The sequence below is a fragment of the Eulemur rufifrons genome, chromosome 7, assembly GCF_041146395.1.
Source record: "Eulemur rufifrons isolate Redbay chromosome 7, OSU_ERuf_1, whole genome shotgun sequence".
Classification (NCBI taxonomy): domain Eukaryota; kingdom Metazoa; phylum Chordata; class Mammalia; order Primates; family Lemuridae; genus Eulemur; species Eulemur rufifrons.
The window spans coordinates 155382253-155399785 of record NC_090989.1 but is presented as its reverse complement, the minus strand read 5'-3'; the positions used below and the strand labels follow the sequence as shown (position 1 = coordinate 155399785).

Below are 17533 nucleotides of genomic sequence, written 5' to 3'. Positions count from 1 at the left end.
AAATAAATAAATAACAAAGAATTCTGGAAACTACAAATACATAGAAATTAAACAACATGATTCTGAACCACCACTAGATCAATAAAAAATTAAGAAGGAAGTAAAACAATTTCTTAAAACAAATGAAAATGGAAACCCAACATACCTAAACCTACGGAATACATAAAAAGCAGTGCTAAGAAGAAAGTTTACAACAATAAACACCTACATCAAAAAAGCAGAAATAAACAACCTCATGATATACCTCAAGGAACTAGAAAAGAACCGACCTCAAAATTAGAGAAGGAAAAAAATAATAAAGAGAAGAACAGAACTAAACAAAATAGATTTCAAAAATACAAAGGATCAACAAAACAAAAAGTTCATTTTCTGAAAAGATGAACAAAATCAATAAACCCTAGAGTAACCAAGAAAAAGAGATTAAAAAAACAAAAAAATCGTAAATGAAAAAGGAGACATTATAACTGATACCACAGAAATACAAAGGATCAGTAGACTTTAACTTTGTTAATTTTATGCTAACAAATTGGAAAACCTAAAGGAAATGGATAAATTCCTGAACACATACAACCTACCAAGACAGAAACAAGGAATAGAAAACTTGAACAAAGCAATGAGTAGCAAGATAGAATCAGTAATAAAAAGCCTCCCAACAAAGAAAAGCCCAGGACCAGATGGCTTTACTGTAAATTCTATCAAACTTATAAAAAAGAAATTAACACCACTTCTTCTCAAACTATTTCAAAAATTAAGGTGGAACAAATCCTTCCCAACTCATTTTATAAGGCCACCATTACCCTGATACCAAAACCAGACAAAGAAACAACAACAACAACAAAAACTACAGGCTCATATCCCTTATGAACACAGACACAAAAATCCTCAACAAAATACTAGCAAACTGAATCCAACAATATACCAAAAAGATAATACACCATGAATAAGTGGGATTTATCCCAGGATGCAAGGATGGTTCAACATATACAAATCAATAAATGTGATACATCATATCAACAGAATGAAGAACAAAAACCATAGGATTAACTCAATAGATGCAGAAAAAGCATTTGATAAAATTCAACATGCCTTCATGATAAAAACTAAACAAAGGCATAGAAGGAACTTACCTAAACATAGTAAAAGCCATATATGACAAACCAACAAATAACATCATACTGAATAGGGAAAAGCTGACAGCCTTTCCTTTAAGAACTGTAACAAGACAAGGGTGCCCATATTCATGACCCTTATTCAACATAGTACCTGAAGTCCTAACTACAGCCATCGGGCAAGAAAAAGTAATAAAAGGCATCCAAACTGGGAAAAAGGCAGTCAAACCATCCGTCTTTGTAGAATACATGATATTATACAAAGAAAAACCTAAAGTCGCCACCAAAACACTCTCAGAACTCATAAACGAATTCAGTAAAGTTGCAGCATACAAAAACACTCTCAGAACTGACAAATGAATTCAGTAAAGTTGCAGGATACAAAATCAATATACAAAAATCAGTAGCATTTCTATATGCCAATAACATACTAGCTAAAAGAGAAATCAAGGAAGAAATCTCATTTACAATCACCACAAAAAAATAAAATACCTAGGAATAAGTTTAACCAAAGAGGTGAAAGACCTCTATAACAAAAACAACAAAGCACTGATGGAAAAAATTGAACAGGACAAAAAGAAATGGAAAGAAATCCCATGTTCATGAATCAGAAGAATTAATATTTTTAAAAATAACCATACTACCCAAACCAATATGTAGATTCAATGCAATCCCTATGAAAACATCAATGACATTCTTCACAGAAACAAAGTAACGATCCAGAAATTCGTATGGAACCACAAAAGATCTGTAAAAGACAAAGCAATACTGAGAACAATGAACAAAACTGAAGGCATCACACTACATGACTTCAAAATATACTACAGGATGCGCGCAGTGACTCGCATCTGTAATCTTAGCACTTTGGGAGACCAAGGTGCGAGGATTACTTAAGGCCAGGAGTTCAAGATCAGCCTGGGCAACATAGCAAGATGTTATCTCAAAAGGAAAAAAAAAAAAAAACCCCACACTACAGAGACAGAATAGTGGCCATGCATGGTGCTCACATCTACAATCCCAGCACTTTGGGAGGCTGAGTAGGGAGAATCACTTGAGGCCAGGCATTTGAGATTAGCCTGGGCAACATAGCAAGATCCTGTCTCTACAAAAAAAATCAAAAATTAAAATTACCTAGGCATGGTGGTGTACACCCATAGTCCTAGCTACTTGGGAGGCTAACGCAAGAGGCTCACTTGAGGCCAGGAGTTCAAGGTTACAGTGAACCATGATCATACCCCTGCACTTCAGTCTGGGCAAGAGTGCGACCCTTTCACAAAAAAAAAAAAAAAAAAAAAAAGTAGAATAGTAGTTGCCAGGTGTTAGGAGACGGGGAATGGGGAGTTCTTGCTTAATGTGTACAAAATTTCAGTTTGGGATGATGAAAAAATTCTGGAGATGGATAGTGGTTATGGTTGCACAACAATATGAACATACTTAATGCCATGGAACTCCACATGAAAAATAGTCAAAATGGCAAATTTTGTTACATATATTTTATCACAATAAAAGAAAATTTACAACAACAATATGGAAAAATCTTTATGACCTTGAATTTGGCAATATTTGTGAAGTATGACACCAAAAGCACAGATAAGAAAAGAAAAAAATAGATAAATTGGACTTCATCAAAATTAAAAACTTTTATACATCTAGAGACACTACCAAGAGAGTGAAAAGATAACCACAGAATGGGCAAAAATATCTGCAATTCACTTATCCTATTCAATTCCCTAAGGGATTAATATCCAGAAAATATAAAGAGCTCCCACAATTCAACAACAAAAAGCAAACAATCCAATTCAAAAATGGGCAAAAGACTTGAACAGACATTTCTACAAAGAAGATACACAGATGGCCAAAAAGCACATGAAAAGGTGCTCAATATCACTAATCACTGAGTTGGGAAATGCAATTCAAAACTACAATGAGATATCACTTCATACCCATTAATGTGGCTAGTATTTTTTTAAAAAGTGGAAAATAAGAAGTGTTGGTGAGGACGTGGAGGAACTGGAACCCTCATTCATTGCTGACAGGAATGTAAAATAGTACAACTACCAAGGAAAAAAGTTTGGAGATATTTTCAAAAGTTAAACAGGGAATAATCATATGATCCAGCAATTCCAATCTTAGGTATCTACACAAGAGAACTGAAAATAGGGACTCAAACAGATATCTGCACATCAATGTACACAGCAGCTTTATTCACAGCAGCTGAAAGATAGAAAAAACCTAAGTGTATCTATCAACAGATGAATGGATAAACAAATGGGATACATACACATACAATAGAATATTATTCAGCTATAAAAAAGGAAGGAAATTTTGATATGTACAACACAGATGAAACTTGAAAATCTTAGGCTAAGTGAAATAAGCCAGATACAAAAGAACAAATATTGTATGATTCCACTTACATGAGGTACCTAGAATAGTCAAATTCATAGAGACAGAAAGTAGAACAGAGGTTACCAGGGGCTGGGGATACAGAGGAATGGGGAGTTATTCCTTAATGGGTACAGAGTTTCTATTTGAGATGATGAAAAAGTTCTGGAAATAATGGTGCTGGTTATAAACACTTAATGCCACTCAATTGTACACTTAAAATGGGTAAAATGTAAACGTTATGCATATCTAAACACAATAAAAATAAGAAAAAACAAATTTTTAAAAATCAAAAAATATCAAAGTGAAGAGTTAACCGATTAAAACCCATTACTCTATATACCTAACACAGAAACCTGCTACAATTTCTGAAAGAGCAAATCAAAAAAAAACAATGAGCACTTGTAGAACAACCACAGTATCATTACTTACAATCATATACCACTGGCTCAGTATAGTTATATATTTACATTATATTTATATATTACATATTATAGCTTAAACATTTGGTATATTTAAATGTATCAAAACATTTTCATTTCAAAAAGTTCCTTTCCGCCATCCATAGTGCTCCAAGCACTAAGTGTTTCTTCCCATTCCTATACTGAAAAACAAAATAAAACCCCCTCCTTCCTGGCTTTCCTCATGATAAGATGGTTGCAGCAGTACCATATGCATCCACCCAGAAGAGAAACTTCCCTCTACACAGACCAAATTTACATTGGGTTCCATCACTCCCAGAGTATTGCCTCTGTTCCAAAGACAGACATTCCTAAAGGGCTTGGACCATGAGTCAGAAAGTTCTTTTAACAGGATTGAGTCTATAACAAAGGAACTGAATCTCACACCACAGGAGAGGAAAGGAGCCACTTTATTTTTTCACACATTTGATTTCTCAGTTTCCCTTGACCAAGTTCAATTCAGGTCTAGCTTGCAAACGTATGGGTGGAGAGAGAAGCAAACAGCAATGAGTTGCTGCCAAATTGGAAAAGGAAAAGGATAATACCCCAAGTAGCTACAGAGAAAAGAAATGTACAGAGGTAAAAAGGATACCAAAACAAAACAAAAATACCATTTAAATTCATTGATAGTGAGTCAAAGAATCCTACATAGCCACCCTCCAAAATTCCCTACAAACATCAGAACCAGATGAGAAGAGGAACAAATAAACAAGAGAACCACAAAATGGAACTAAAAATTTTCCTATGGATTTCAGTGAGGAAGAAAGAAATTATTACTGTATTAACATCATAATCACATGTTTGTATTAATAATGTCAAATCATCAGAAATTCAGTTAAACAATTGATACCCAAGTAGAACTGCCAGTAGGGGACCCTTTACTTTTGTAATGCTTGAGGATTTATTCCTCTCAAGTATGTATTAGTTTTGAAATTTTTGAAAATGCAAATCTGTAGAGGAAATACTGCCCTATGCTGACAACGGTGCAGAAAACAAGAACCCTCACTGCCCTAGAGGACAACTTGGCAATAGCTCACTCCAAACAATCAACTGCTCAAAAGTAGAAAATTAGAGTATATCCATATTAGGCAACAGCAGTCATAACAACAATGAACATTCCAGATATAAAATGTTCATAGTATAACAGATTTAAAATAAAAGTAGATTATAAGACAATATAAACCGTAAGGTCCTAAATTTATTCTAAATGTCTACTTAAATATATATGCATAAAAAAGAGTGGAAAGATATGCCAATATGTTGAGAAAGGTTCTGTCTGGGGACAAAAAAATGACACTTCCTTTATTTTTGTGTTTGTTTTTCTATATTTACTGACATTTCTATAATGATATATATGTTATGTAATCAGAGGGAAATGTTACATAGAAAAATGAAAAGCTCAAATGTATTCAACATAATTGAATTCACAATACAGGGAAGACTAGAATATGCTATGGTTTAGGAAAAATCCAACAAAAATAGACAAAATCTCTTCTTGGGCTCTTAAAGGTTTAACTTTGAGGTCTTTGGAAAAGTCACTCATCCAAAACATAGCATTCCCCAAAGGTGTCAAATGGAACAGGCATTGCTGGGATAATTTCAAACTGCATCCCAATTACCTGCTGCAAGATTTCTGAATCACTGCTGTGGTAACTGTGAAACACTATGTGGAGAAGGATCCATATGGGAATCCTAAGGCTCCCACCCAAAATCAGTCATTTGAACTCAGCTGTAGATAGTAAACCTCTCTGACAGGCTCAGGAAAGAGAAAAACCAAGAAAAAAAGTATATTCATGATGTCACAAATTTCTAACAATCAAATATTATTTACAGTCTGCCTTTTAAAATACCACCAAGATTAACAAAGCAAAATAAAACTCTTCACTAGGTTGGACTTTTAATTAAATGTACAAGTACAATGTACTAGGTCCTGATGATACAAACATGAAGACAAAGTTCCTTGTCCTCAAGAAACTCAGTCCCCTGAGTCAAAGAGATGCAATTAAGCATGATCTAAACGGATAAATGCCATACTAGAGGTGGATACCAACTACAGTAGGAAAAGCAGCAATGCTTATTTATATCAGGAAGAGCTGGGAAAGGCACCAAAGAGGAGATGACATTTGAGCTTTTTCAGTTGGCATTCCTCAGGCACATAAAGGCAGTCATAGTATTCTAGTCATACAATACTGCGGTTCCCAAACCCCTGGCCACAGCCTGTTACTAGTCCATGGCCCATTAGCAAACTGGCCTTGAATCACTGCCTGAGCTCCGTATCACCCACCACACTCCACCTCACCATTTGTGGAAAAATTATCTTCCATGAAACTCCCTGGTATCAAAAAGGTTGGGGATCGCTGATATAACAACCACCTGAGCAAAGCGACAAACACAGGAAATTTATAGGCCTGTCTGGAAAAGGGTGAGTTGTCTACCATATCTACAGTGTAGGGAATGTGGAGAGAACGTCAGAAACAAAACTCAAGAAAAGTTTAGTGACACCCTTCCTCCTGTACATGAAGATGAAAATGGAGTCAACATTTTTTCAATGCTTATATTTGTCATTCCCCATGCTTAAAAGTAAATCCATACAGACCTCTTAGTACAATCTTTCCTCCTCTAAAATACCTCTGCCAAAAACCACAGTCTGGCCAGGAGCCCACCCTAATCCCAAACACTATCAGGTTCACAAAGGTGGCACAGCTGGCACTGTCATGAAATGTTCATCCAGATAATTTGCATTCAAAACACAACATTGCAAAATCCACTTTTTTAGACATTAGACACTTCCTTCCAGGGCAATAAAATTTTTTCCTATCCTATTCAACATTTTTAGTAGCCACTTGGAAAAAGAAGATAGGCTTATCAATTGTGTAGATAAAGGTTCAAGAAAAAGATAATATGTGGGATCACAAATTTAAGCTTCAAAAAGATCTGACAGTTTGTATCAATGAGCCAAATATAGGTTAAAATGTAACAGAAATAAATTTTTAAAATCTTTTAAAAATGAAACTAAAATTTGACGTATATGTTTAATATCAATTATACAAGTTCAGAATAGAGGAGATACAGTTTTAACTTCATATGAAATAAAACCTAGAATTTAGTTATAAATTCATTGAGCAATTAGTGTGAAATGGCAGCTTCAAAGTCTCCAAAACTCAGGCTTTATACCACATTAACAAAAATGTCTAATTCAATACTACAAATCCATGTATAAAAACTTCTATAGGCCAAATACTGAATTATGTCTGCCAAGAATACAAAGACAGGCCAGGTGCAGTGGCTCATGCCTGTAATCCTAGCACTCTGGGAGGCCAAGGCAGGAGGATCGCTTGAGCTCAGGAGTTCGAGACCAGCCTTTTTTTTTCCTACTAAAAATAGAAAAAAATTAGCAAGGTGTAGTGGCACATGCTTGTAGTCCCAGCTACTTGGGAGGCTGAGGCAAGAGGCTCGCTTTAGCCCAGGAGTTTGAGGTTGCTGTGAGCTAGGTTGACGCCACAACAGTCTAGCCTGGGCAACAGAGCAAGACTCTGTCTCAAAAAAAAAAAAGAATACGAAGATATGGCCAGGCACGGTCGCTCACACTTACAATCCTAGCACTCTGGGAGGACGAGTCTCGAGGACTGCATGAGGCCAGGAGTTTGAGACCAGCCTGAGCAGGAGTGAGACCCCCATCTCTACAAAAAATAGAAAAATTAGCCAGGCATAGTGGCGCACGCCTGTTAGTCCCAGCTATTTAAGAGGCTGAGGCAGGAGAATTGCTTGAGCTCAGGAGTCTGAGGCTGCAGTGACCTATGATCAGGCCATAGCAATCTAGCCCAAGTGACAGAACAAGACTCTGTCTCAAAAGAAAGAAAAAAAAAAAAGATAAACATGGCATGATCCCTGCTTTTAAGAGTTTGTAGCCTAAAGTATGTTATTTTAACCATGAGTCACAAAATCAATTAAACTATCACCAATATTATTAATGAAATAGAAAATATCAGCATACACTGTTCAAAGCACACAGTAAGACTAAGTACTACATCTTTAAATTTTTGTTTAACTTTTTCATACATATGTATACATATAACTATTAACATATATATTATACATACACACATACAAGATAACTTCAAATGTATTTCTACCATAGATCATAGTCAAAAGTTGGAAAGTCTAATGGAAGAGGATAAAGCAAATATACCACTGTAAGGTACAAAGTACTATAGGATTTAGCAGAATAAAATATATCTGGTTGGAGAAAGAGAAGGGTATTGTCAAGGATATGGAAAAGGATTTACAGAGAAAGCAATATATGAGAGGAATCTTGACAGACAGGAAATAATTCAAGAGATGAAGACATGGGGAAAAGACAACCTGTGTAGAAGGAATAATATAAACAAAGACAGGACACAGCAAATAAGAAATGTTTAATAGGCAGGAAATAGTCCTGGCACGTGGCAGCACTGGTATAAATAAGCACAAACAGAGGAACATGGGGAAAGTTAAATTTGGCTAACGTGTAAAGCACAAGTCAGTCACAGATGAGGCTAAAAAGGCAAATTTGAGCCATAACATACATGAAAGTGCTGGGCACACAGTAAACACTTAATGAATGCTAGCCATTCCACCTAGTCTTAGCTCTGGAGCCTTAAACCATACTATCTATAAAATCCAAAGAGTTCTAAAATTTATTACTTATTACAGGGCTTTGACGCAAGTTATTTATATGTAGGCACAGAACAAGGACTTACAAGAGAAATACAGGCCAGGCGCGGTGGCTCACGCCTGTAATTCCAGCACTCTGGGAGGCCGAGGCGGCGGATGGTTTGAGCTCAGGAGTTCGAGACCAGCCTGAGCAAGAGCCAGATCCCGTCTCTACTAAAAATAGAAAGAAATTATACGGACATCTAAAAATACATATAGAAAAAATTAGCCGGGCATGGTGGCGCATGCCTGTAATCCCAGCTACTGGGGAGGCTGAGGCAGAAGGATTGCTTGAGCCCAGGAGCTTGAGTTTGCAGTGAGCTAGGCTGATGCCACGGCACTCTAGCCTTGGCAACAGAGTAAGACTCTGTCTCAAAAAATATATACATACAAAAAAAAAAAGAAAAAGGAAAATACAGAGCGTCATTACTCTATTCAATAAAGAAGAATGTTCTAGCGGTGGCTCAGGCAGGAGGATCACCTGTGCTCAGGAGTTCAAGACCAGCCTGAGGAAGAGAGAGACCCCATCTCTACTGAAAAATAGAAAAATTAGCCAGGCATCATGGTGCACACCTGTAGTCCCAGCTACCTGGGAGGCTGAGGCAGGAGGATCACGTGAGCCCAGGAGTTGGAGGTTGCTGTGAGCTAGGCTGATGTCACAGCACTCTACTCAGGGTAACAGAGTGAGACTCTGTCTCAAAGAAAAAAAAAAAAAAAGCTGTTCTAATTACAGCTATCTAACAATATAATGGGCTGTCCCAAGAATGGTGAGTGCACTGTCACTAGATGTGTTTATAAGGCCAAATGCACATCTGTGGAGGTATGGTACTAAATCTGTATTATAAAGTTCTGTGTTTATCACACTATAATTCTTCCATCAATGTTGGTTCTCACTCATCACCAAGAGCTCATGAATGAGGTTTTTTTTGTTTGTTGGTTGGTTTTTTGGTTTTTGCTTTATCTCTTTTTATAAATTTATTTTTTTTTATTTCAGGAAACTATGGGGGTACATTTTGGTTACATGTTATGACTTTGCCGTAATCCCAACGATGATTTCAGACATGCCTTTCCCCTCCTATAATGCTCACCACGTCCATTAGTTATGAGTTTACCCACCCCTAACTCCCCTGCCCTCAAAGAATATTACTACTGTGTGAGCACCTTAGTGTTGATCAGTCCGAAGTGAGGTATCACAAGAATGAAAGAATAGGCACCACATGTACTCGTCATGAATGAGTGTTGAAGGGAGAGGGAGAAACAGATGGAAGCAGGAGGTTGGGATTTTATTCTATTGTACTTAAGCAGGAAAATAGGAAGCTTCAAAGTGATATTTCCCAATATAGTAATTACCTTTACTAGAGTATCCTAATGTGTGATATAGCAAATCAACTGCAAGTACCTGAGCCACAGCTAAAATACTTTCGTAATGTATTTATTTCTTAAAAATTAAGGTTTCCAGAGCCTTTATGTGCAGAAAAAAAACCTAGTTTTTCCATACAAAATCTGTCAAGAGGGGGTACACAAGACACTTCAAAGCATAATCATAAACAGGTTCATTATAGTGAAAGTACAACATTGGAACTAAAATCCTAATATAGCACAACCAATAATGCTTACATATTGGGAATAATCTCAGATCATTCTTATAATCAAGAATAAAGACACAGGAATTTAAAAAACATTCAAAGCTGGTGCAGTGGCTCATGCCTATAATCCTAGCACTCTGGGAGGCCAAGGCAGGAGGATTGCTTGAGGCCAGGAGTTCAAGACCAGCCTGAGCAAGAGCTAGACCCCATCTCTACAAAAAAATAATAGAAAAATTAGCTGGGTGTGGAGGAGCATGCCTGTAGTTCCAGCTACTCAGGAGGTTGAGACAGGAAAATTGTTTGAACCCAGGAGTTTGAGGTTGCAGTGAGCTATGATGATGCCACTGCACTCTAGCCTGGGACACAGAGCAAGACTCTGTCTTAAAAAAAAAAAAAAAAATTCAAAATACAAATTACTAAAAATTAATGGCCATTCTTTGAGTTTGTCATGCTTCAGAATATTGTCTAAAAATGCTAGACAGAAAATGGTCCTATGTTTACAATTTTAGCTTAATGTTTCTAAAGCATATTCTAATACTATATGATAAAATGAACTGTAAACCTGAATTCTATTGAATAGGATTTTATATTAACTTTTCTATTAAAAATGCTGATAATTTCATGTTATTTCCTGTTTGCTTTATAGAATGACAGATCAAAATCAATCCATCTTGGTTTAAGAAGACACTCAATAAATGTTTACTTAATTCAACTTTTTTTTTTTAATTTTTAAAAGTAATTCTTTTTTTTTTTCAATTTAATTTTACAGAATCAAAGAGTCTAACAGTATATCTTGTTAGATACAGTATGTCCTCATAATGTATACATTATTTCTTGAACAATGATATGAAATAATATGGGAAATATTCATGATAAATTATTAAGTGAACAGTGCAAGTTAAAAACAACAGTTTCATATTTTTTCCCCACCCCCCCTTTCCCAAGTCAGCACCTTCAAGTGTTACCACTCCCCAAACGGTGCGCAATGCACTCATTGTGTAGGCATACCCCCATCCCCTCCCCCACCCCCCACCTCAGTCTGATGTCCAATTGGTGTCATTCCCAGATTTGTATTTAGGTGATGATCAGGGAAACCAATTTTCTGGTGAGTACATGTGATGCTTGTTTTTCCATTCTTGGGATACTTCACTTAACATAATGGGTTCCAACTCTCTCCAGGAGAACCATAGAAATGTCGTATCTTCATCATTCCTTATAGCTGAGTAATATTCCATGGTATACATATACCACAGTTTACTAATCCAATCATGTATTGATGGGCATTTGGGTTGTTTCCACATCTTTGCTATTGTGAATTGTGCTGCTATAAACATTTGGGTACATGTGTCTTTGTTTAATTCAACTTCTTTCCCCCTGCTAACAATGCCTTAAAAGAGGGCAATAGTACCCATAATACTCCTCAGGGCTGAATAAAAACCTGCCTTCTGAACTTCGCATGTCCTTATCAATGTATATCCAGTTTAAATTAAAACCAGTAGTAGAGTATACCTCATCTTTCAAGCCAGAGACACACACTACTGACAAACTGCTTTCAGAGACAACGTTGTAATAAAATAATCTTTGGCTTAGAATCCCAAAATCCTGGGTTCAAATCTCAATCCAGCACTTACTAGCTTAAGTGCCTTAGATCAGTCACTTAACTTCTCTCAGCTAAAGCTTCTTTCTCAACTGTTTAAAAAAGAGAGGAGAGGTGATATTATGATGTAAGGCTCAAGTAGAATTATGAAATGTAAACACTAAACCTGTAAACACTAAACCCCTGATCATAAGACATCAAGCACATCCTCACTTTTCAGAACAAAATAAAATCCTGGGTATATGACATATTCTCTACCCCTGGAGTAGATGTCTTTACCTCTAAAAGAGGTATTAGGACCCTTCCAGAGACTTCAAAAGCTGGGCTTCCCTCAAGGAGCAAGTAACTAAAGAACATACTGCCCTCAGGCTATTTCAGTGAGTTGTAGTCAGTTTACCAACAGCTTTACTCTAATTTTGTGACCACAAAATGTTCTTTCAGATCTGGTTTCATGGACCTATTCTCTTCCCACCTTCAGACTCCTCTGCACCACAAGATGTTTATAAGTTAAATTTCTTTTAAGGACTTAGGGCTAAAAAAAAAAAAACTGCTTTTTTTCCCCTCCCCATCTGGGAAAAACCGAGCAAGAGGAAATTAGATAAAAGTAAAGCAGAAAATATGCATTTCTTTCTAAATTAGGAAAAAAATAAATATAACATTAGAAAACTATAATGTAAAATATTCTAGTTGGTAATGAGGAAAATTTTTCATCATCTACCAAATGGGGATTAGGAAAAAATAAGCAATAAATACCCTTAATTATTAAAAAAATTGCCTGACAGCAGGAGAACAACAAGATGACTTTCTGAGTTGGCATCTGCTTCTAAGATGTCAGACTAACACATATTCACTCACACCTTTACTGCTTTTCTATTCTAGTTTATTTTTTGTTTTATTTATTGTTGCTGTTTGCTGCTGCTGCTGCTATTAAAGGGTGAGAAAAGTATTTTCTTGGGTTTTGTTTTCTGTGTTTGGTAGTTTTGGTACTATCTGTATGGAGAAAGACAAGTGTTTCACAAAAATAGCTGAATTTTTCTCACCTAAAGCACTGCAGAGCAGGAAGTTTCTTGGAAAGGTAGAATAAAGATTGGAAGGATGGAGGGCTTTCTAAGCATTCATGGCAACAGAAAGGAAAGCAGAGATCCTCTAAGAGGAAGAGACATAAGAAGTCAAAACACAGGCTAACAGGTTTAGTAAAGAACAATCTCTTATAAAACTAGAGAAGGAGGCAAGACAGACAAGTATATCACAAAATATTGCCCATTGCCAAGAAGAAAATTAAGGGAATATACAATTGTTGAAGGACAAAAAAGGATCAACAACCTCTGAGATCCCGTTTCTTCATCTGTATAAATAAAGATAACATTAAGACTACACTGGGAATTGTCACGGAGTAACATTAAGTCACAATTATTGGCCCATCATAGATCCTCAAAAAAAGGAAGTGCCCTCCCCATCACCTATAAAGTCAATCACAGAATATTACAATGGAAAGGAAAGCCCAGGTATCATCTAGTCATAAATAAATAACCAAATATAACCAAATGTTATAACCTGTGCAGAATTCCTATATTATAAAAAATTTAAAAGGCAGTCAGATATTACTACATGATCTCAAAAGCCTTACCAATGTCAAATACAGATGAACAGTTGCAGTGGAAAAAAACTCTTTGCACTGCTGCAACAGGGGACTACTTCCCTCACCAACATCAGGGCAAAAGGAGGTCCTCCTCCTCACATTTCTTCAAATTGGTGGGAAGTAAGTGTAAGTTTTCCCTCCTTGCTGTGGGATTACAGATTGACAAGCAGAGACAGAAATCTGCGCTCCAAGTTAGTCATAAAAATCAAAGCTGAAACTCAAAACATGTTCTCATAGGAACAATAATGGTTAAATTTTCAAGCTAGCCCTCACAGCAATTAAACAATGCAGCTAAAATGTCATTTTAATTGACTATTTTGCTCATTATAAGTACAATATTTAAGCTACTTTATAGAGTGAACAGGATTTTATGAAAAGGCCTAGGAGTGTAGCCCTAACATGCTTATGGAAAAAATTTGTTCTGAGTTTTAAACAATTTACACAAAAACTTTTAGACCATAACCAAGGAAGGGACAGTAGAAGAAAGGTGTGAGATAAATAGGGAGAGAGTTGCCCGGTTTGGCAGAAAAGACATCTGAATTATAGTAAACCACATCTGCTAAGGAAATGTCTTCAGAATAACTGTCTCTCTCATTTAACGAGCATTTAAGTCCTGCCCTGTACCCCATGCTGTTCCCCTCCACACAGAATAACAATTTTTCTAAAACTAAACACACAGTCCTAGGAATGCAAGAATTTCATTCCACCTTGCTGAGTAAATCACACCCCAAATCATAGTGCTTTAAGATTCACATACACCTACCTTGATCACCCTGCACTGGCTCTGTCTCAGAACTAATACACTTAGTATTACTATTGGTCTAAGTACTAAGGGGAAAAGAAGAAACTAACATTTAATAAGCACTGGATATGCTCTCATTTGATTTTGACAACCTTGTGAGATAGCTAAACATTATCCCCAATTTACGCATTAAGAAAATGATGTTAAATAACTTGCACACCACAGCAGGAAAGAGAAGCCAGGACTCTGAATTCCACCTTTTCCATTACTCAGAGGTTCCTCCTCAAAAAGAAAGAAATTAATCACTTAGATGCTACTGGACAATTGACCACTTTCACATCAATTACTTGTTATTTTAATTAAGCAGTTCTGAAAGCAAGTTATGGAGAAAAGAAAACATCAACTCATTTCACAGAATCAACTTAGTATTTGGGGAATGCTTAAGAGAAGGGGTAAAATGTCCCTAGAGGTGAATCCTGGCTCTTTGCATCATTTCCCAACTCCTTCTAGAGAGAGACTCTAGAAGTAGGGCTCCTTTTATCACTTCCATCCTAGCATATCTAATTTTTTCAGAAAGGTATCTTTCAAAACAAGATTTTCTACCAGCACAGAAGACCTCTGTGCAGGTACCTAAATTTCAGTAAACTGCATTTTTACATGACTTTTTCACATAACTTGCCTGTATTTCAAAATATTTGTTACCATTGCATTTTAAAAAGTTATTTTGTAGTGAATTGTGAACCAAATCTTGATTAAACTGCAGTAAAAATGGGAAACAAAAATCTATGCTTAGATAGATTTCCTATCTAAAATTTTCCATTACAAGCTTGGGAAAAAAAAAAAAAAAACCTGTACACTCAACATTTTAAATGTTTCTAACTGAACAAGATGATAGATGACTTAGAATAATGCAATGTGGCTTAACTCTTCTATCATGTAGTTGTCACAAACACTGATATTGTAAAAGTAAAACTAACATTCAGTTCCTTAAATTAATGGATAGTCTTTTTAAAGAAATTGAATGTTAAAAGAATTATTTAGCTTCTGGAGTTTAACACTCATAACAGATAAAAAGAAGATTCTAAGAGGAATAACGGTTTCATCTGAAAACAGGGATTTTTAAAAAGCAAAACCGTGTCTATAAAATACCTAAACTTAACATTGATACGTGTCAAAAAAACACTTCCAATTTTAAGGTAATTATTTCTAATGCTACAGGCAAAACAAATTAAAACGGATGAAACATTTGCAGTCAAATGTCTGCAAAATTTTGAACTGAGAAAATGATGTCAACGTTTTTCATCCTTTTTTTTTAAGGTTCCAGTCCAAAATTAAACAGCCATCGGGTTCATCAACTCAGGTGCGGAAATCTCATTAAATTCAGGGTTTTGGAGAGAAAAAAACAGATTCTCTGAATTTGGCTTCTTAAATAAAACTGCCCTGTGCCCTACACCAGAAACCTCAGGCAACCGCCCCGGGCCTCGCCGGCCCCTCCCGCGAGCCGCACCTGCCGAGGCCGCGCCGCCAGCGCCCTCTGCCGCCCTCGGCGCACCCGGAGACCCGCGCCCACTCCCGCCCCCGCACCGCCCTCCCAACCCTGCGCCGAGGCCGCGCAGCCTGCGGGCAGGGGCGGGGGCGCGAGGGAGCTAATCGAGGCAGGGCCCGGAGCTCAGGCGCGTCCTGTGGAATCCCGGCCGCAGCCAGGCCGAATCCTCACCTACCTACGCCGTATTTCTCCTCCTCTGTGGGGGTCCACATGGCCGGGCCGGGCGCGGCTCCGCGGGCGCGGCGGCCGGGCGACAGCGCGGCGGGGACGGCCGCGGGCCCGGCTGTGGCGCACCGCGAGCCGAGGCGGGGGCGGTCAGGTGGCGCGGGGCAGTGGGCGGCGCATCCCTCACAGGCCGTCCGGGATGCCACTGCCACCGCCGCCACGTCTGAACCGCAAGGCTCCGTGGGTGGTGCAGGAGCCCCGGGCGACGCGGGCAAGGGCTCACCACCTGTCCGTCGCCGCCACTCCCGCGCCGCGGCTCGGTTCCTCACAGCACCGCCGCTCCGCTCCCCGCGCCGCCGCCGCTCGGCTCGCCTCAGCGGGCTCGCAGGACGCCCGCGCATGCGCCACTCCCCGCCGCGCAGGGGCTCGCGCCGCCCGGGCTCGCGCTGCCCGAGCCCGCGCGCTAGCGGAGGGAAATCTGCGAGAGGCGATTGGACCGGCCGGCCCCCGCAGGACAGGCTCCCCCGCCGGTCAGGGGCCCTCAGAGACAGCAAGCTCTGGAGCGGGAGAGGCTGGGCAGGTGCGCAACCCCCTTGAATCCCCACCAGCTTCTACTTCCATTGCCAACGGCCAGGGGCGCGGAGATGACCACGGGCCCCCAGGTCGGAGAGGGGAGATATGCAAAAGGAGGAGACGACACCGTTTTCAAACCCCCATCCCATTTTCACCCACAGTCGTGTCATGGCCATATCCTTGGAAAGGTCCCGGAGCCACGGTGCGCTTTCCCAGGGCCTGCAAGATGGGTGCATTCCTGCCCCTCGCTCCTGGGCTCTCTCTAGGCCGAGGCCACTGACACCTCCTGGATTCTTGCTTCACCGAGTAGGCCTGAGTGGTTAATGTTTGGGACCTGGACAATCACAGGAGACTTCCTAGTAAGGAAGCACTTCCTCACTGGGCTCTGAGAGTTCCTACCCAGGGCACTGCCTCCCCTGTGTTCCTGAGTAGTTCTGGTTCTGACCCGAAATTTTCCTCTTCTCTCTCCTCCTTAAGAATCCATTTATTCTGATATGCACAGAAGTCACCTTGTGACCCCAAGTCAACCCCTCATTAAAGACCAGGAACGGCAGGACTTCTCCTTTCCACTGACATCTGGATTCACATGGTGTTCCCAGCTCTAATCCCAGCAGATCCATTCATCTCTTATCACCAGCACTACCAAGTCAAAACCCTGGTGTCATCCCTCAGATGTTGGCCAGCCCCACTCTTTTTTTTTTTTCCCCTCTTTGGTTATGATTTTTGTTTTCATGTATATTGGTTTGTTTTGTTTTTCTTTTTTTATTGTTATTATTTCACCATATTGTGGGGGTACAAAAGTTTACATTATGTATATTGCCCTTGGCCCCCCCCCCAGTCAGAGCTTCAAACGTGCCCATCCCCTAGACAATGCGCATCGCACTCATTATGTATGTATACACCCATCCCCTCCCACCCACGTCCGCCCAACACCTGATTAATGTTATTCCTGAATGTGCTTTTAGGTGATGATCAGTGAAACCAATTTGATGGTGAGTACATGTGGTGCTTATTTTTCCATTCTTACTTAAAAGTCAA

General features: G+C 38.8%; 1 protein-coding gene across 1 annotated transcript in view; it reads right to left on the bottom strand.

Annotated features, from left to right (window-relative positions):
* The window catches only part of DOCK3 (dedicator of cytokinesis 3), a 599641-nt gene extending 583335 nt beyond the window's left edge, over window positions 1-16306 (bottom strand). The window contains exon 1 of the mRNA XM_069473668.1: window positions 15933-16306. Within this exon, the coding sequence (XP_069329769.1) occupies window positions 15933-15969 (37 nt within the window). The 5' untranslated portion in view covers window positions 15970-16306. The remainder of the gene's footprint in view (window positions 1-15932) is intronic.
* Window positions 16307-17533: the final 1227 nt, after the last annotated feature.